At 43.5% G+C, this 20,028-nt stretch overlaps 2 protein-coding genes across 14 annotated transcripts in view; one reads left to right on the forward strand and one right to left on the reverse strand.

Moving 5' to 3' along the window:
- The window catches only part of CD247 (CD247 molecule), a 52,885-nt gene extending 47,375 nt beyond the window's left edge, over positions 1–5,510 (forward strand). Inside the window, exons 5-8 of the mRNA XM_005017610.6 lie at positions 222–257; positions 977–1,033; positions 2,856–2,897; positions 4,372–5,510. Of these exons, the coding sequence (XP_005017667.4) occupies positions 222–257; positions 977–1,033; positions 2,856–2,897; positions 4,372–4,437 (201 nt within the window). The 3' untranslated portion in view covers positions 4,438–5,510. The remainder of the gene's footprint in view (positions 1–221; positions 258–976; positions 1,034–2,855; positions 2,898–4,371) is intronic.
- Positions 5,511–6,726: 1,216 nt separating this feature from the next.
- The window catches only part of POU2F1 (POU class 2 homeobox 1), a 117,013-nt gene continuing 103,711 nt past the window's right edge, over positions 6,727–20,028 (reverse strand). For all 13 annotated transcript variants that reach the window (XM_027449384.3, XM_027449383.3, XM_027449380.3 and 10 more), the window contains one exon: positions 6,727–19,359. In XM_027449384.3, coding sequence (XP_027305185.1) covers positions 19,049–19,359 — 311 coding nt within the window. In that variant the 3' untranslated portion in view covers positions 6,727–19,048. The remainder of the gene's footprint in view (positions 19,360–20,028) is intronic.

Genomic DNA, 20,028 nt, shown 5'->3' on the forward strand with positions numbered 1-20,028 from the left:
TCGGCACGGAGGGCTTGCCTGCAGGTGGCAGCTGTATCAAACAGAGGAGCTAGCTTTTTACCAATTAGTAAAATCACTTTTCTGTAGAATTCGTTGTCTTAACAGAGGCTTATGGGTGGAGGCAGGATGGGCTGTACTTGTCACTTGTTCACAGAGCTCTAGCCATGCCTTAGAGCAAATGCACAGGCACACACGAGCAACCTTCTTCCTTTCTCTTACAGCAGAGAAGAAAGAACCCCCAGGACACCCTCTACAGCGTGAGTAGAGAGGGCTAAGGGGTGGGGGTGGCTGTAAAGAGGCATGTCTAATTCACAGCATCTCGGTTTACTAGATTTAACTCTGGCTAAATGTGGTGGTCTCTGCTCCAAAGGATAGAAGTGTGGATGCCAATACTCATGTCTCACTCAGGGTCTTTCTGGGTGTTGCTGAGTGCTTGCTGAGAAATGAGCTCGTTCCCAAGCCCGGCCTTCATCATTCCTGAATCAGGAGCTCTGATCACTGCTGGTCATAAGAGTTGGGCACTGCTTCCTTGGATGGATGAAGAACAAGCTCCTCTTTCTTAACCTTCACCCTGCTACGTTACAGACTCCCCTTTTCCCTAGGCCTGAGAGGCACATTTGGTTTTGCCTCCTGAGCAAAAGATTTGCCTCCTGTTGCTACAAGATTTTTTTTGGAGAGCTTTGGTGTAGCATGCAGCACTAATGTAGATAAATGACTTGTTCTAGTGCAGGGTTATATTCATTTAAAAGTCTTGAGATGCCGTGGTGTTGCTAAGCAGATTCAATCGTGCATGGCTTGTACCTCAGTGCACATCAGTCGAGATCTGCCATTGTCCCTTCGCTGGAAAGGTGGAACCTCTGAAGTGGGGCTGGGACAAAGCAAGGCAGCCCCACAACTGCAGGAGTGGGGTGCAGGCAGCCAGGGGCTGGCTTGGCTTTTCCAGTACCACTGACTCTTTTTTCCTCTCTGCCTGCAGGCCCTGCAGAAGGACAAGATGGGCGAGGCATACAGTGAAATTGGAAAGAAAGGAGACGTGAGTACTCTCGTCCTTTTTGATGAAAGCCTGTGATGAGGCATTTTCACTGCTGCTCCCTTGCGGACCAGTAGCCAGGCTGCTTGTAGCTGGTTGCACAAGGAAGCTCCGGTGTTACACAGCACCTACAGAAGAGCACAGTTACCTATTTCCTGTAGCAACCAGCGTGTTAGATGCAGCAGTAAGTTAGATCTGTAACTACAGTTACAGCAGCCATAAAACGAGGTGGAGGTCGGACAGTAAGGTTTGTGGCCCTCAGTGTTAGAAACATAGCCCATACACAAGCAGCAGCATTCCTGAGCAGACTGAATAATATCAAGGGGAAATGCTGCAACTTTTGACAGAAAAAAAAAAAAAAAAAAAACTAAATTAGTACAGCTATCCTCTAAAAGGAATGAGGGATATTTGAAGGAAATGCCAGATTTCAAGGGCTGCAAAGCTTGCAGGCCAGCAGCCTGCATCAGTTGAGCACTTTCCTCCAGGACAACTCAGAGCTTGGGTTTCATGGTTTCTCCCTATGGGTTACTGAAAGTGGCCTACCTTACAACCACAAATCAGAATGTGCAGGCATCTTCTTGTTCATCTTCAGGCAAGGAACTGGGAGAATATTCCCCTTCCCCCACATCCTTTCCTGAACTTTTATAAAGGTGCACGTCTAAAGGTGGCAACAAAGGCATAGCTCTAGTTAGTAGACAAAATGCTTGTGTTGAAAAGAAACTATCTTGGGATGCTGTTTATGGCAAAATGAAAAATTGCTGTGACCTATACAGGTTATATTTTGAGTCAAAGTGTCTTATATATAACCTTTCATTTCCTGCTGAAAAGTGAAAAAAGGGGATTTCACAGGAAAGTTTACTGTTGAAAAATGGAGAAGCAATGCTGACATTTAATTCCGCTCCTTATTATTCTAAATTAATATGATCTGAATGATATGAATATACATCATAATTCCTTATATAATAAAGAAATAAATATTTGAACATATATATTCAAATATAGAATTATATATCATAATTCTATGATTCTATGAAATGCCCATCTGCCATATTCAAGCTCAGTTTTGAGCTATGAGTTTATGAAGTCTCACTATGTTTTTATTTAGGAATGTTTCTATTACTTGCAAGGTGGGGAGGGGAACAAAAATCTTGCCAAGATTGCACTGTGTTGGTGCGATCTGCTTGTACCATGATGGCCCCGGTACCTACTGTACTGAATCCACGGAGACTGGCCTCAGACAGACTTACCTGTGCTTGCAGTGATCTTCACTGTTCACAGAACATGCAACAGAGAATTTAAGTAAATTGATTTACCTAAATTAATTTAAGTAAACTTGATTTCCCTGCTGGTCCAAGAGAGGGCAGTGTCACTCAGACACCAGCTGACATAACAACAAAAAAAATACAAACCCATTTGTTCCAGGTGTGCCCTCAGCTCATAGAACAACAGGTGCCTGTGGGAATGCTGCCAAATCTACATACCTACAGCAAATCAAAGGAACAGCAGCATTATAACAGGATGGCAGGAAAATATGACAAACCTCATTTTCCTTTTGTTTCTAGTCCTCACTAGTTTTACCTTCCACAGCCCTTGCAGCAAATGCTGGCAGGCAGCAGGTCTGGGCTGCCCCAGATTAGAAGGTGCTTGCCAGCAAGTTTTCCCTCCTGCACAGAGGGTGACCTGGCCAAGCGCAGCTGCTGACCCCCAGTATAGCATGGGGACAGTCAGAGTTTTCTTTACTTTTGCATAATAGGAAAAGAAGCACCCATTAATCTCTGCCATTAATCTCTGCCTTTTTTCTTTTTTTTTTTTTTTTCCCCCAAAGCATCAGAGGCGGCGAGGGAAAGGGAACGATGGTGTTTACCAGGTAGGCAACACATGCATCATCTATCTTCACAGCTTAATCGTAGCCTCCAGATACTTAAACTAACCACAGTGTTCACAATGATGAGGCAGAGCTTTTGAAGCGCCTTTCTGAGGATATTTACTTAGATTCAGAGCAAAGACCACACTATTGTGACTTTATCAAAATTGGCTGCATGCTCTAAATATGACTGGCAGGAAAACTCATTTAGGAATACTGTCAGGAACCATCTCCACAGTCCTGCAGCCTGGAGAATCACCTTGGACTACGGAAGGTGATGCATATGGTTTAGGCTCTGAATTGCTTTTTGTTTAAATAGAAACCTTCAGGTTGCCAAACAGCTGTTGGAACTCAATAGTCAGTGGTTCAGCCCATCTCACTACAGCGTGCAGAGCACAAACTGATCACCCCTTGGTGCACTGGGGGCGTTCAGTGTTGCCCACACGTAACGGAAGGCAAGGAGCCCACCATGACACCTTGCTTGTGACACCATGCAAAATCGTTCCAAAATGCATTTCACATCCTGTAGAAGCCTGTATGTTGCCACTGACATCACATTACAAAAATAACTTTTTTTTTTTTTAAAACAAAAAGTCATGATGCAGCACATGCCAGGGAGTTTTCCTGTTAATGCAGAGTATTTGTAACTAGTGGTACCTTTCTTCAAAACCTGCCTTCCTGAGATAGTCACAGGTACTACTAAGGTAAGGAGCACTATCTTATTGATGTACTCAACAAATACTCATAATATTTCTGAGCAGAGCTAAATATTCATAGCAGAGGTGGGAAGGGCAGCTAGAAGGTTTAAAAGCAATCACCATACCTCTTGCTATATCCTCAGTCTTGAGAGTCCCAGTTACCTTGGCTCTGGCAGCATTTTTGGGTTGCCCTGTTTTTGACTGCTCCACTCTTAGAGCAGCCAGCGCCATGGAGGCAGCAGGGATACACACGCGGAACTTGCACGCTTTGTAGCTGACTTACCAGCAGCAGGAGCAGGCTGTCAGAAGATGGACTGCTGCATTGCAGGAAGCAGGGTGCCGGGGTGCGCTCCTCAGCGTTCACAGCCAGCTGAAACCCTGTGGCCAACTTACCCAGAGTTGCAGCTGCCTTTCCAAATTATTATGGAGAAATCCTGAGAAAAACTTTCATGATTTGATGTCTGTTCATTTAGTTGGCAAAGTTCACTTTAGCGTCAGTTAGTTAGCACTTAGTAGTCATGTAAAGATCTGCATAACGTGTTAAAATGAGTTGCTGTAATCAAACATTCATAATGGATACTTAAGATGCATCTTGCTTTTGTGTCAGTGATGGTTATTGACACCATAACAAGACAAAGGGAACACTCATGAGTAAAAAAAACCTCTGTGGGGGGAAGAAAAAATCCAAACTATGCTACTGAGTGCCCCTGCCACCTTGTTCCTGACTAGGCAGTCATCTAAGGGGAACAAAACACCTCACCTGTTTTTCTCTTTTTCAGGGGCTCAGTACAGCAACCAAGGACACCTATGACGCTCTCCAAATGCAGCCTTTGCCACCCCGATAAGCAGGAATCAGAGGGGATGGGCAAGAGTGAGAGATGCCCACATGCTCTGGGGGAAGAGAGGAGTGAAGGCCTTTTTCAACCAAAAGAAGCACCATCTAGTTTCCTAGTGCAGCAATCTATTTCGGTTGGTGCACAGAGGGAGTATGTCTGGACTTGGTCAGTTCCTTCTCCTTTCCCTCTTGAATCACGCAACTGCAAGCTTTAGCTCTTAAAATGTACATATCTGTAAAGTTATTTCCAATAACAGTAGCTATGAGGCTGATTTTTGTAAGATTTGTGTTGTAGGACCCTACCATACCTAATGCAGCTCTTTCTGTAGCTCTTACCTTACAGGGCTATCAAGTCATGTAATTGCAGTTTCAATGCATTTAAAGACCCTTGTAAAGATAAGGGTGTAGTTATTTCCTGCAGTATTTATCTTAAGGGCATTTGACAACGGCCAGCTAAACTTTCTGCTTTAAATTTACCATTTAAAAACTGCTGCAGTGGCAGGACAAATTTTTTTCTTTAACTGTGAAAAGAGATGCAGCGTTACTGTAAGTGAAGGACAGAGGCTCAGTGCCAGCTCTCCAGTATGAAGAAAATCAGTGCTAAGCTTCCACAAAAAAAACAGGCCGTGGCATCGCCACTCATGCAGCACCCGGAGGTAAACAAGAGCCAGGTACCCTGTAAGCCATTGCTCAGAAGGCAGAAGATACGCCTGCTACAGTGAAAAGAAGGAGCATGGACTCTGATTAAGAAAGCAATACTGGGAAAGCCAGGAAACCTCACCCCATAGAATCCCATCTGGCTGGAACGTGCGTCTGCCTAATGCCTTCCCCTTCACATTTGCAACACCTACAAACATCTCTGCAGAAGTCTCCCCTTGTAAGAATTTGTGCGCTGATGCTGATGTCAGAAATAAACAAAACAAAACACATCATGTCTGGGCAACACATTCTTTGTACAAAAGCCAATGTAAATGCAGCTGAAATGATTTGATTACTTTTAAAAGATGCATGTATCATTCCAAAATGGTAACAATTCAATAATGTAATGCATTTTTGATTAACTAATAAAGTTAGTGTCAAAGACCTGTGTGTGCATGCATGCAGCGAACAGCTGCGGGAATGGTGTGAGCTCATTAACTGACCCATTCAGGCTGCCTGCACCAAGCAGCAGCAGCAGCATAGGCTCCAGGCAGGCTGCTGGGGACAGTATTCCAACAGGAGCATCTACATGCATCTTGGGAGGTGGTGGGAAGTGATGCTGGAAAAATGCTTTACGCCCAAGTATAAAAGCAACATTCACCTCTTGCTGCATCCTCAGTTTTGCCAGTGACTTACTTACAAGACTGTGTGATGAACGCCTGTAAGCAACTCAGCAAGGAGAAAAACAGCCCTGCAAAATAAAGGTTATTTTAACATAGGTCATCAGCCCAGACAGAGCGAGCAGAGCTAAAGCAGAACTGGGGGAATAGAAGCTGCCTGGGTGGGCACTGCCTAGGTGAGGTTACACGTCCACTTCTTACAAGACTAGGTTAGAAGCACAAAGACCTGAAATTGCTGCAATATAAGTTACAAGGCTATACCTAACTTCTTAAGCATTAAAACTATCTGCAGTTGGTGCTTGTATCTCTTGAATAATGTTTCAAAGACTGTAAATTAGCGCGCACACACAAAAAAGTGAACATCACATACCTGGCAATGAACGTGTCACAAAGAATTTCCAAGATTCCTTGCTGTTCTTTTTCTGCAGTGACAAGAAAAATCTAAGACAACTGAGCTGGTAAACTAGGTAAATTTGCTACTGCAAAGCACTCTTGTTATTGATGCAAGAACAATGAGTACTGAAAATGTCTTTTTTTTTTTCTTTCTTTTTAAATCATGTTACCATATTTGCAAGATGTAGAAGCTGAGAGTTTCAACAGTCTCAAAATGCCAACCACTCATCATAGGGGAAGAAATTCTTAGGAAAAAAACAAAAACAAACCACCACCACCTCTATGCTCTTTTAAAGGGATCTCGATCTCAAAACACATCCAGCACTTGTTTTGGGGACACTCACCGCAGGTGTCAGCTGAGTCTTCTCTTTGCATTCAGGAAGCAACTGAAGCTGTTTTTCTTTTAGGAGAGAACTCGTAATACAGAAGTAGAAAACAGCTTCAAGCAGAGTGTAAAAAACCTGGACTCACCTACATTTTGACAAGACAGAGCGCATGAAAGAAAAACCTCCTGGCCCAGTTTGGTGCACCGGGGGGAAGGGGAACTAGCCTTCCCCTGACACATTTAAAAAACACGAACAAGTGCATACATGTTAAAACACTTGGAAAATGGTTTAATGATGTTTACAACAGAAATGAACTGTACAATTACAGTAAGTTTAATATATATAAAAAATTACAGCAGACAAATGCATCTACACAAAATCTACCTTTTCATTCTGATTTACTGTAATCTACACAATCTCTCAATGCCTACAGCTATCTGCAGGCAACCACTGGGAAAATAATAATAATAATAATAATAAAGGACATCTTTAAAGAGACAGCATTTCACCTTCCTCCTCACCCCTAGTGTGATCAGCAAGGTTTTGAAATGTGCGGGACTCTCACATTTCAGTCTCAAGAAAAGCTTGGGTTGCGTTTGGGTATGGGTGCTCCCACATGGCCCTCAATTTCAAGTGTTCTGCTGACCTGAAGGTACAAATGCAGTACATGAGGAAGGGCAAGAGGAAAAACTCCAAGCCAGAGTAAGCAGGCGGTTGCACAGAGTAGTTACACAAGACTGAAAATGTCTCAGTTCGAAAAAAAAGCAAAAAGGGACTGCCCAGACGCTACAGTCATTCTCAAATCGTCTCTCTGAAAACTACTGCCAGATTTAGAGGAGAGGGCTTGTTCTTCGACTCCCAATTCTTCATACAGAGGGTTAGTTTTCAAACTAACGCATTCAATATTTTTTTTAAAAAAACAAAATTTAAGCTACTTGCTCTTTGGCCCATCCCTTAAAAACACTGAAGAACCGTTTACTCTGAGAAAGAACCTCAGGTCCATGGGAAAATAATTAAAAGAATATGCTGTCTCTTTAAAAAGAAAGAAAGAATCCCAGTTGGGAGCGGCCGTCAGTGAAAATGCAATCCGAATTGGCGGTCTGGTGGAAATTCTTCATGGAATATTATGTACAGTTTAAAAACCCTTAGTTTTTTCTTTTATTATTTATGAACACCTAGGCAGTGAAAACCGTTATGTTAATACATACATAGACACACCCAAAACATACAAAAATACTATTATTTCAAACTACTAAGAATAGGACAAGTTCAGTTATCTCCATGCTATGACTTTAAGAGCATTACACTGAAACAAACAAGAATTTAAACGACAATTTTTTAATATCCCAGAAATATACCAAAATATACATCTAAGCTTTGGAATTACTGAGGTTAGACTAATGCAAGTGCTGGGTAATCGTACTTAATACACAAGTCTAAGGTTCTGCAGGAAAGAAATTATCTTTGGTATCTGCATCAGGCTAATAATATTAACATTTGGATTTTGCTTTGGGATAGAGCTTGTATGACCCTAGAACCAAACACCCCCCAATCAACTGAGATTAAAAAGATCCATGTAAAAAGTTCCTCCATTTGCAACCCCCCCCAAAAAGTTAAAAAGTCACAGGCATCTACCTAGCATAAAAGGTTGAGAAATACAATGCATAGTTGCACAGTGGTGCTGCAAAAATAAAAGAAATCTAGAAAAAAGGAGCTAGAGGAGAAAACGAAAAGCTTCTTCTTCTTCTTTCAGGGATTTCTCACAACAGGACAGCCTCTTCCAAGCAGTGACGGGGGGAGGGGGGAAGCTCAGAAGTGCACCTCAGCGTGTATTAATCAACGTCACCCAGCCCCCAGAGGGTTAAAGCACCCAGCAGAGCAGCCAATCCTGCACCCAAGCCTTCAGCTCCTCAACCCACCTGCGAAGCCCCCTCCCAGCGAGGCCTCGGGAGGTGCCCCCCAGCGACCAGCCGGCCTCGCAGGTGGGCTTGGTGCTGAAGACGCCCTTTGTCTTTGGTTTGTTTGTTTGTTTTGAGTTTATACAATCATTAGGAAATCTTTGGTTTTGGCTGGAAATTTTAAAAGAACAAAACAAAACAAAGAAACCGCCCCCTCCCGACTTATAGCAGCCACCGTGACCTGACAAAGCTTCTCTCTCCCAGGGGGCAGGGGAACTACATTCAAATAAAGATGGAACGGGTTCAGGAGGCAGCTTCTGGCCAGGCTGGGCAGCGGGGAAGGGATACAGGATTGTCAAATAATAAAGAAGAAAATTAAATATTTGGAGATTTTTCTTGGGTTCGGGGTTTTTTTGGTCGTGTCGGAAAGCGAGTAGCGTGTCTGCAGCGGGGGGCTGGGGGGCTGCCTGCGGGCTGGGGAAGGGCAGCGCAGCCCTGTCCCGCGGGCTGGGGAGGGGGGCGGATATTCACAGACTGATCAAGAGGACCCCTTGTAACCAAAGGAAATAAGATACGATTGCAATTTGCCCTCACTTTGCAGTAGCTTTTAAGCAGCGACATTCAGAGGCGTAAGGGGGTCGCTCCCCGGGCTGCAGGTCACGGGGTGCTATAGGCCAGAGTTCAGTGTTCGTCAGAGGAGGGAGGGCAGACTTGGCAACTCTGTAGGGTTTGGAGAAAGTTAAAGCAAGTTACTCGGTTACGAGTTAGAAATGAGGTATACGACAGCTCCTGTACCTGTGGCGGATAAACACCCCACACCTACTCACACCTAGCCTTAGACACTACCACAGAGGAAGGAAATGGAACAACGGCGCTGGCGGGGACGAAGAAGCTACCGCGTGGGTGCTCCCCACGGCCGCTGGCACACGAGGCGGGGGCCAGAGCGGCCCCAGCCCCCTTCGAAGCCCCCGCGGGCAGCTCTGCAGCCATCCCTTCCTACCCTTCCCTGTTTCGAAGGAAGGCCCGGTCCAGCACCCTGTGAACTCACAGGGAGCGGAGCCCAACGCCGCCTCTTCCTTGCGGCGTCGCTCCCTCGGACTCGCTCGGTGCAGGCAGCACCAGGATCACTGAGGCCGACACGTGGAGAGTGGATGGGGGAAGAACTCAAGGTTTTGTCTCAACTGCCTTGTTCTCAGGACACTGTCATTGGTGCTCTCATCCTTGATTATTTCTCAAGGGAGCTGTGGGATCGCCACTGCTTGCCCCTTGGCACACGGTTTCCAATGTCTTAGGATTCCTACTGCTCGATAATTTTAGATTTCTATAGCACCACAACATGCCAGCTTCATCCGCACTCAACATTATCACATTCAGAGAATAGGGTTTAGAGTAGCTGCTGCTACAAAATTCAGCAAAGGCAATATGAATCCTGAAGTGGGGCCTACTATAGATGAGAGAATTTTGGGAGGAAAGGGGAAGCTACCTTGATAAATCAAGCATTTCATGATTTTATGTAAAGGTCTGCAGGAAGATACCCACCAGCAGACTGGAACAGTTTTAAGACAGATCAGCATATTTTGGTCTGAGCTACTTGACAATGTCCTGTTTGGTAGAGAGATAAGATAAGGCAGAGGGGGGATGTTCCAGTTCTGGGGCTGAGCCCCCAGAACGCCAAAGGGTCTCATCTTCCCTCGCCTCCCACAAGCTGTTTCATTTCCTTCCTCAGATTTGTTTTCCATAAAGCACACCTTGTTTTCCACTTCTTTTGTTCCAAGTGCTCTTTTCTTTGAGAAGTCATTTCTTCAATATCCCTATTACCTACCTATAAATCTAACTAGCTCTTTGAAAAGTCACACAATATTAATACCACTTTTACATAATGTCAGAACAACAATTCTATTAGTAAAGCTTTCAGTGAAGTTCTGCAACCCGATTGGTGTCCGGAGGAAGAGTAGCTGGACAATCCGCCTCTCCCCCTTCCTCCCTCCCTTTCTTCACAAGAGCTCACCAAGTTCACTGATAAAACAACTCAGCCCAATAGCACGATACATGAACATGTACAAGGCTACTTTGGGGAGCAAAGAAAGGAGTCTTCGAGGCCCTCCCTGTTAAGGGGAGGACCCTTTGCAAAAGCTGTTGAACAGACTCTGACCTCGGACTACACTGCTTCCACACACGAAGGAAAGAAACAGTTTTCCCTGACTGTATCCCAACATCAGCCTAAGACCTGCAGCACTGGGCAAGCCCCACACGCAGTTTGTCTTCACAGAGCCAAAGCAACTCTATGCAGAAAAGGTGGGAGTACCCACAAGAGATGAGGTCCTTACAGAAAGGGACACTGACCCAAAGCTCAAAAAAACGAAACGAAACAAAACAAAACAACAAACCACCCAGCTTTTCCTCTTACCCGCTCTGAAAACAGCAGAGCTGACAACGTTATCAGTGCCTTTGGTTCCCTACGAGGCCACTGGGAATTCTCCCACCCCAGCGGAGTCAAGCTCCTCTCTACATCGCCACACAGGGGCACGCACGCTGCCACACACACGCACTTGCACGCACACACGCACACGGACACACACCCCCCTCTCCCCTGTGCCATAAGCCTTGAAGGGAAATGAGAAGGGAGCCCTGGGGTCTGGACGGCGGGGCCACCAAGCCCTGCCGAGGCAGCAGCACTCGCTCTTCTGCTGCTCCCACTACAACGCCAAGACACGCTGGAGAACGACCCACTCCCTCTCCAAACAACCCTCAGAGCTCCTCTCCTAGGACAGTCTCACAGTATTTCAACCCGTTCAGGCACACCAGCCAGGTGTCAGGAGTAGGTTAGCTTTCACTTCTCAGTTTGGTTTTTCTTTCATAGTTTTTGGTCTAGACAGGATTAGCATTGCTATTAGAAAAGGAAGTGTTTAAAAACTTTTCCACCTATTCTCAAGCACTACAAGCCCTACATTCAGTAACAAGACACGGGGGATAAAAAGGAACCTGTTTCACTTTTACTCTCCCAGATAGATTAAGATGCGACAACCATTCTTCGCCCTCCCAGGAGTTAAACACAATGGACCCAATTCAGCTCTGGTGCAACTCAACTAACTGAAACGGATTTACACCTGGGTCGGGTCTAACCCAGTACAGCCATCTTCTTTCCCCTGAGCCTCCCAAACACACATTGCCTAATCTTTAGATCCCAGCAAAGGGTGAGGGAAGGCCAAGAGGGAGGGAAGTGTGCGCACACTCGAAAGGACCCTGAACAGCAACCCAACCAGTAACCTGCATGCCACCACGTGCCGTGCTGCAGATTAGACCACAGATAAACCAACCAAACAACAATCCCAAACCCAGGAGCGACAAAATGTTTCCTTTGGCAAGACAGATACAAGGAAAAGAATTCATGAGCAAACATTTTCCTTCTAACACAGTCAACCCCCCGCTCTGCCCCGACATCCACCCGCACCCACCCGACCCTATAAAGTTGTAACCTATAAACAGGATCTCAAATACATACAGCATAATCATGTTTATCAATCATAATAAACATCAGTTCAACTAAACTCTACAGCTAAAATTATCTCCACTATTTATAAAGTTTGCTTTTCTCTTCTGATTTTTCAGTTTAAAACCAGTTCTGCGACAATGCTAAGCTATGCTGAGGTATTTTATGAAGGTGCCAGAAGCCAGCTGCTACCCACGCGTATTGTTCTCAGAGCTGTATGGTGCTACCTTCCACAGAGGGCAGACGGGGGAGGAAGGAGGAGGGAAGGGGGGGGACGGGAAGGGGCCCAGATTTTTCCAATGCAGGATGGTTCTTAGCAGCGCAGACCGAACAGAAAGCTCCAGAGGTTGCTCTGTTAATGGGAATTTGGTCAGAAAAAAGTACCTGATACATCCTGACCGTATCTGTTTACTCCACTAAAAGGTGTCTCTTCCCTTCTCCTACGGTAAAACTATTTGTAAGTCCAGTGCAATCTTCCTAACACCCTGCTAACAGCATCCCAGGGAGCAACAGCTGTGAGCAGATACCCGCTCAGAGCCTACTAGGAGAAGCGGGAGAGCAAAGGTTGGATGAAGATACGTATGCTGAAAGAAGACTGTCTCATGCGTTAGTTTGCCTGCAAAGATATGTAAGTACAGGAATCTCCTCTTTTCGTCGTTCCAAATGCACTGGAAGGACTTTTGCTGGTATGCAGGGAGCCCCGTACTGCTTGGAGCATGTAAGATACGAGCATTTTAAGAAACTGCAAGCCACGAGTCCACTACCAGCTCTGCGTTGCTTTACAGAGCATATGATTCTGCAGCCCTGCGACATCTCTCTACATAAGCTCCACTCTCATTAAAAGCAAAAGCCAAAGGTGTGGGCTGCAGCACCCTTTATGACAAAGTCTGTCAAAAATCTGTTCTAGAGGTTCACAAGCAGCAACAGGAGTTGGATCGAACGACTGAAAAGAGCAGAACCTCTGCAACTATCTATCTTGAATCCTGTATTGCTATAGTATTTTGGAAAGGGAGGGAGAAGTAAGAAGAGGTATTTTTACAAAAATACAAATATTCTGAGTTGGCTAAGTGAGGATTGGCAACCAGAAGTCCAGTGGGGAGCAGCAGGTCAGCTTGCTCCTTTGGTAACACTCCACCCTCGCCAATATTCAGATGTGAATCCAACAGGCGTACCCATGCCCTGTGGAAAAACATCATGTAACTGTTTCAGGCAGAATAAGAATAGTGACCTTTAATACAGCTAACCTGGCAATACATTGACCTACGTTTTCAACTCCTGGTTTAAAACCAAGTATCACTGAACGTTTGGGCCAGACAGGCCATTTTGTCTGGCCCAAGACAACCTAATGGCCACAAGAAGCTACTCATCTCTCTAAGAACCATAAAGTTAAATTTTATCTAAGGTATCAATTGGTATTTAAGGTAAATCGGATGCTTTGGTTGAGTATCTATGGTAAGGTTGCAGCTGTAACAGATACCGTGCTCCTTTTACACTAAAGAAAGAGGGAACTTCTGCTTAAAGAAAGCTGCTCCATAGGAACCTGTACAGAGTTAAGGAATTAACACTGCTGTCTCCTGCAGTAACAGCTGGAGAAATGAGTGATGAGCCAAAGCAAACTGCAAGGCTTACAGAGGAGACATTAGAACAAACTAAAACATCAGGATGTAGTTGCAAGAGAAGATAAAAAACCATAAAAACTTTAAAAGAAATCGTTGCAACGGATGCACATGGAGAATTTTCTCCAATGCGTTTCAGTAACAGCCATTTTCTTACTGCCCCCTGAGCATAAGTGTTTATTTTTTTGCTTTTTGGTTTCTGTTTGTTTTTAAAGGAATTGATTTTCCTAAAAGATTTTTAGAAGATCAGATGTATTCATTTTTTGTCTACATCTACTGCTCACTACGGAATTAAAATTAAATTAAATTAAGAAAAGGAGTGAAATAGAGGCAAGGGATTGCTCTCAACCAAATGAAAAGCTATCGTACTATGCAAGAACATCTGCTGTTGCGTGTTATGACCAGCAGACAGCTACTTTGCTCAGCGTTGGCATCCTACTTGTTAACCCTAAAAGGTGCAACAAATCACAACCTGTAACTACTTCGGGATCTACACTGTTTTTGCTGAAAATCCTTGCCAACCTGTTCATTTCAAGACAAAATGCAAACTTGAAGCTGCTGATGTTCTAAAAGGTCCATAATTCAAGCCATCAGAAAGCATGTCTTCCTCCTAATGTTCTGGCATTTTAATTTTCCCTTGCAAGGCAAACCTCAGTAGCACTCAGACAACCGCTGAGCGATAGCAGCAGCACACTCCTACATGGAGATCCAACTAACTTTCAAGTATGTTCTCCTTGAAGGTTCATCAGAGCACAGATTTCTCATTCTTGGCAAAATTACTTTTTCAATCCAATTTAACTTGTATTTTTGACAACTATTTACTGAAGCAGAGGATCTGAAGAAGTCGTGCTGCAATGATGAGTCATCACAAGTTACTCAAAGAAAAACTAAACAGTGAGTTGAAGTGACACGAGCCAATTGACTGGACAAAATAAAAATCCCTTAAAAACCAGGTGCTTCTGCATGTAACAAGCATGCTATCATCCCAGCAATTTTTCTGAGTGCATGCACATACACACCACTTCAAAGCTACATGGTAAAATTAAAATCTACTCAGTCAAATGCATATTAATAGCTCAGAAACAAAAGAAATCCTCTTAAGGAGATTTAGACAGATACGACTCTTGTAAGCAGCAGTATCTCTGTGTACTTTTAACGATCTGTTCACCAGTCATTCTACAGTGACTACAGAGGGCAGCTTCTGAGAAGTTCAACTGCGCTGAAGACAAACTGGAATAAATTTTCCTAACAGAAAAAATTTGATCACCAGCCTACAACACCTCACCCTGAAGCCGTTGCCTGTTTTTTTCTTCCAGACCTCCAGGGTATATCTGTGGCTCTGTAAATCTCTCGCCTTTTGAGCTAACGGTCCTTGGCTATAAACGAGAGAGTTTTTCACCCTCCCTTTTCCTGCATGTATCCTTTGGCATTGCAAATATGAAAAAATAACCCTCACACCTGTAAACATGGACGCATGGAGCTCAGAAAGAGAGATGCTATAATCCTTTTCTAACACTCTCAAATTTCTTGTGATCCTGGCTGACAAGGCAATACAGGACCAAAGGTACCAGCATGCAGCTAAAAAACTTCCCTAGAAACTAACTTTCTCAAAGAAAATCTTCCCCTAACAGAGGTAAGAATTTAAGACTGTGACCACGTAATAGAAAATCACTTCTGTTCACCATATGAACCCACTGATACTGGAATCAGAGACATCACTTTGCCTCACTGGAGCAAAAAAACAATTCCATTTGCAAAATGTATGCCCTGTGACTGTCAGCCAGTTTGCAACAACACAAGTCCTGGACTCATTCCTGAACCGTCTACTGGGACAATAATTCTCCGTTTTAAACGCTGGTAAACTCAGACAAAGATCCTATTTAGTAGGTCTGACACAATTGTCACAATCTCTTTTCAGATGCATCAATTTCTGCTGTTAGCATGATTACAATTTTAAAAAGAAGCTTTAATTCTAGTACTTGATCTCATTCACAATCCTTTCGTGCTCTGAAGCTGCGTATCCGTCCTGTCCTAACCAGACAGAGACGTACACCTGATTTCTGTCTTTCACCCAAAGACTGGAGGTTGCCAGCACCCATGAGACAAAACACTGCTAGGGAAGAGAAGCAGGCTCCAGGATCAAAAGTCAGTCACTGGGATGTTTTAGGAAAATGAACCAGAGTGCACTGGGGTTTAACCAAAGCATGCTGGTGACTGAAGCCAGGGGATATGTGCTATCTGGGTATTATGTCAGCTTCCGCGAGCAAAATGAAGCCCTTTCCAGATATGTGGCTATTCTGAGTTTCCAGTTTCTCTCAGAAAAAGACTTGCTAAGAAATTCCCTGGAATCTGGGCCCCAGAGAGGGTGACGGGGTAGAGAGGAGGAGGGCAAGGGGGTATATTAAGGTGCTCACACCAAAGCCATGTGACCAATGCAAAGGTAGTCAGGAAAAAAAAGCAGATTTTTATAATAAATAATCCATCCAAGCTGCATTAGTGTTCCAGATATGTACTCAACAAGACCCTCTCCCAACCACAAACCAGCAAGAATGGGACATGAAAACTCATTCAGACAGCTAATGGCACAGTCTCTCTGAACTGTGGAGAGAGGATTTCATGCTGATTAAGGCCCACCCTTCTTTGAGTTTCCTAGATATATGCAAGGGCCGTGCCCCCACCCTGCCACAAAATCACTAGGGAATAGAAGATACATCGGAGAAAAGACCGACAGTATCTCTCTTTAACAAAAAAAGCTTCCTGATAAATCCTATTTTTGCACAGGTGTGAAAGTAAGTGGGAACTTTCAGACTCAGGAATGAACGTCTATAGCTGCAGTCTTCCCCATCCTCTTACTTCACTGAACTCAAGCCCCATGGGGCTTGCATTCCTTTGGTAGAAACTAGCCCACGCTATGGCCTCCAGACCAGTATAGTGGGTACCAGCATCTCCTCTTCCACTTCTTCCCTACCTCCCTGAAGCTCACCCAGCTTACCTTTTTCTGCTCTGAAGCTATTACTGTGGGAAATTTACATTTATGCAGTATTATTCATAGCCCTAAAAGTCTTCTGTGCAGCCTGAAGTCATAAAGACATCAGACACATCAAAAATATTTAGATTTATCCATACTGGTGGGATGAGGGTGGGACCTGTTGGATTAACAAACCCCTGACATTGCCATTCTATTTACACGTCAAACAAACAAAAAAAAAACCAACAAATTAAAATCAAGTTAAGAGTCTGCCCCAAGGATAATACAAATTACCAACCAAAAAAAAAAAAAAAGATTAAAAACAAGCAGCAACTTTTATATAAAATTAATAAAAACAAAAGACAAATGAAAAAGAAATTGTCAGTAGCATCTATCGCCTCTCTGCATCTGAACTGCACTTATACAAACTAGTCCATTAGTACAGCAGCTTGCTAGAAATTGACTTTGGTTCAAGCTTAGTTTTAAAAAAATAAAACATAAAAAAATCAAAAACACATTAGAAACGGTGGACGGACATTTGTTAGTTTCCCTGCTTGCAGTTCACTAGTTCTGAAGTTTTTGGGATAATTGTTTTAAATATTCAGTAAAACAGGAAGGTGGAGATTTAGAGATGAACAGCAAAACCATGGCGGTGGGGGGAGAGATAAGGGATTCTGCCACTTGAGTGCAAACACAAATCCCACAATGCTCAGGTCGCAAACCAAAGCATATGTAGAGTTTAAAGTTGCTGCCTTCTGGATCTTGGATGAGAAACTCCAGGATCCCCCTGAATCATCAACAAAACGAACGTAGCTGCATTAGCTCATTATTTTTGAACACTCTGGTGACAACAGAAAAGCAGGTGGGAGGAAGGGACTCTTCTAATAACCTTGCTAACTAAAAGAAATTTAGTTTTATACACATGGCAGAAACCTTTAAATCCATCAGGAATGGAAAGTTCAAAGTGAACTGCATTGCAGTGATCCAGTCTTCTCTTTTAAAATTATTCTTTTTTTTTTTTTTGGTTAAGATACTAGATTGTATATTTAAGAATATACAGATCTAACTTCTGTACAGTTTGTTGTTCTTCCTCATCCACGTAGATATTTTTTGCTACATGGAGCAGAATCAACCTCGAAAAGATGGTTATGGTGGCAGGTAAGTCCTGACGCTCCGGTCAGAGATGCTTATTGCGGTGTTTATGTAGCTCACAGCATCACAGCTCAGAGACTCCATGAGATCACCAAGGTATGTGCAAAGCCCCAGAGTCAACTCTACTGTGTTGGCATCAAAGATGGCAGCTTCTGTTCCCATGGTTTCTGCTGCCGTCTTTTGCAGGCAGAAGCACTTTTTACTAGAAATTTCTCCTAAATGCAACGTTGGAAACATTAGAAGTAAATGGAGAGGAATGCTGCTATTTTTAGCGAGAGTCTGACATTTAGAAATCCTGCACCAATTCATCTGTCAGAAAACTAGGACTGTAAATGCTGCTCTATGTACTGACAATTAGCTTGAGCAACTCAACATTTTTAAATATTTCTGTGTGTTCTTAACAGCAAAATCAATTCAACAGAACAAAAGAGCCATCAGTATGCCACACAATCTAGACTCAGGAGGTCAAATCCCACTCTCCTAAGGAAAGAGGAAACATGCACACCAAGCTAAGAGCAAAATTTGGCCATTTCGTCTAGGTAATTGAGAGAAGGAGAACTGCAGTTCAGAACTAATTCCTACCTCTGCTAAAAAGCATAGACCAGCCTGGAAGTTTGCACACCATGATCTCTATGGCTACACTGAGCTTCCTGCACAGGTGATGGAAATTAACTCTTCTGACCCCTTTAAGTAGCCATTAGACAAATTCAAGGATGAGGAAACTGTTCAGAACATTCCCAGAAGATTAGGACAAAGTCTATTTGTGCTCCATTCTTCCTCTCCACCCTCCCGCCCTCCCCCCCAGTGTGGGAGCTCGCTGAAAATAATCCAGGAGCAGAAGACAAACGCGTCCAAACTATATATATAAAAATAATAATAATAATAATAATCATAATAATAATAGAGATACACCAGTAATACAGGCCTGCCTAAATTGTACCAGTTAAGAAAGGAACCCCCAACACGATTGATACGATTATAAACACCTTGTATGACATAATGGCCTGTACAACAGACCAATAAAATGATAATTAAAAAAGAAAGATATTTAGACCAAAAAGAAACAAGAAATCCCCTTCCTATGTTTGAATTGATAACCCACCTTAACTTGTCATTGTGACTGCTGGAAATGATAAGTAGTCCTTTCACTTTTTTTGTGTTTTTTTTTTCATTTTTTTGTGTTTTTTTGTTTTTTGTTTTTTTTACATTTTTGGTTAGAAAGTTCTCCGATCCATGAAGCGATCCTGAAAAGACAGTGTTTATTATAAAATTAGGCAAATGTCTGTCCCAGCTTTAAATCCTTCCTGTTTTGCTTTTGTTTTTATCTTTTTCCTTCTCTCCCTTGTCCCCAGCAACACGGCGAGAGGATGCCCATCACATTTTTCAGTTTATAAACCCCGCTGGCAGCCAATCCCACCGCACAGTGAAGCAGGCTGCTGGCAGCACAGCTCAGCCTGGCTCACTGTGCCTTGGAGGCAGTAGTGGTGGTGGACGTGGCCCCACTCGCAGAGGCCACCGTGAGGAGAGAGTTCTGGATGGACTCGGCTGAGGTGGAGGTGGCGTGAAGGCTGGCGACTGGTCCAGAGGCCCCTGCGGAGGCTGCAGCTGCAGAGACCAAGCTAACTGGGTTGCTGGTGAGCAGAGAAAGGTTCTGAGGGTTCAGGAACAGGGGGGCAGTTACGATGTTAGGAGTACCTCCAGCATTGGCAAACACCAAGTTTCCAGTTGCATCCAGTGATGTTATTGGAAGAGAGCCACCAGATGCAAGAGCTAAAAAAGGAGAACATTAAGCAGGAAGGAGATAACATTAGTAGTAAGCAATAACGCAAAATGTGACTAAAAGCAACAGGTCTCTGCATTTGCTTTCTCTAGTGGGAGTGCTCTCTACCACTAATGACAGTCATCACAGGTACCTGTTTTTTTTTGGTTTTTTTTTTGAAACAACAACTTTTTATGAAGAGTGGATGAGACCTTGCAGATACTAAGATACTTCTGCCATCTGCTCTTAATTCCATCACGTTTTTCTTCAGTTCTGTAAGCAGAACACTGGTCTATGTTTTCTGCCAAAGAAAAACTGTACACTCAGGTAACCTGTATTGGAAGGGGTTGATATGTGTGTTCACATGAAATGACAGGTATCAAAAGATGAACGCAAGGTCACGTAACCTTGAGCGTAACTTTTTTAATGCTGACATATAACCATGGATACAACTCACTCTCACAAGGCTACAGGGTTCACTGCCTTACATTATGGTCTAGATTTAAGTGTGACACTTTATGAAATCTTTTTTTTTCTTGTACACTGCAAATAAGATTTGTTAAGCTAGTTTAGAAATATATGAATACACAAGGTTAGCTAGCTGCTTAGGCGCTTGCACCATCTAGTTTTTACAGATGGCAACTTATGAACTGAAAACAACTCTTGTTAAAGTCAGTGGA

The sequence above is a fragment of the Anas platyrhynchos genome, chromosome 1 (assembly GCF_047663525.1).
Source record: "Anas platyrhynchos isolate ZD024472 breed Pekin duck chromosome 1, IASCAAS_PekinDuck_T2T, whole genome shotgun sequence".
Taxonomy (NCBI): Eukaryota; Metazoa; Chordata; class Aves; order Anseriformes; family Anatidae; genus Anas; species Anas platyrhynchos.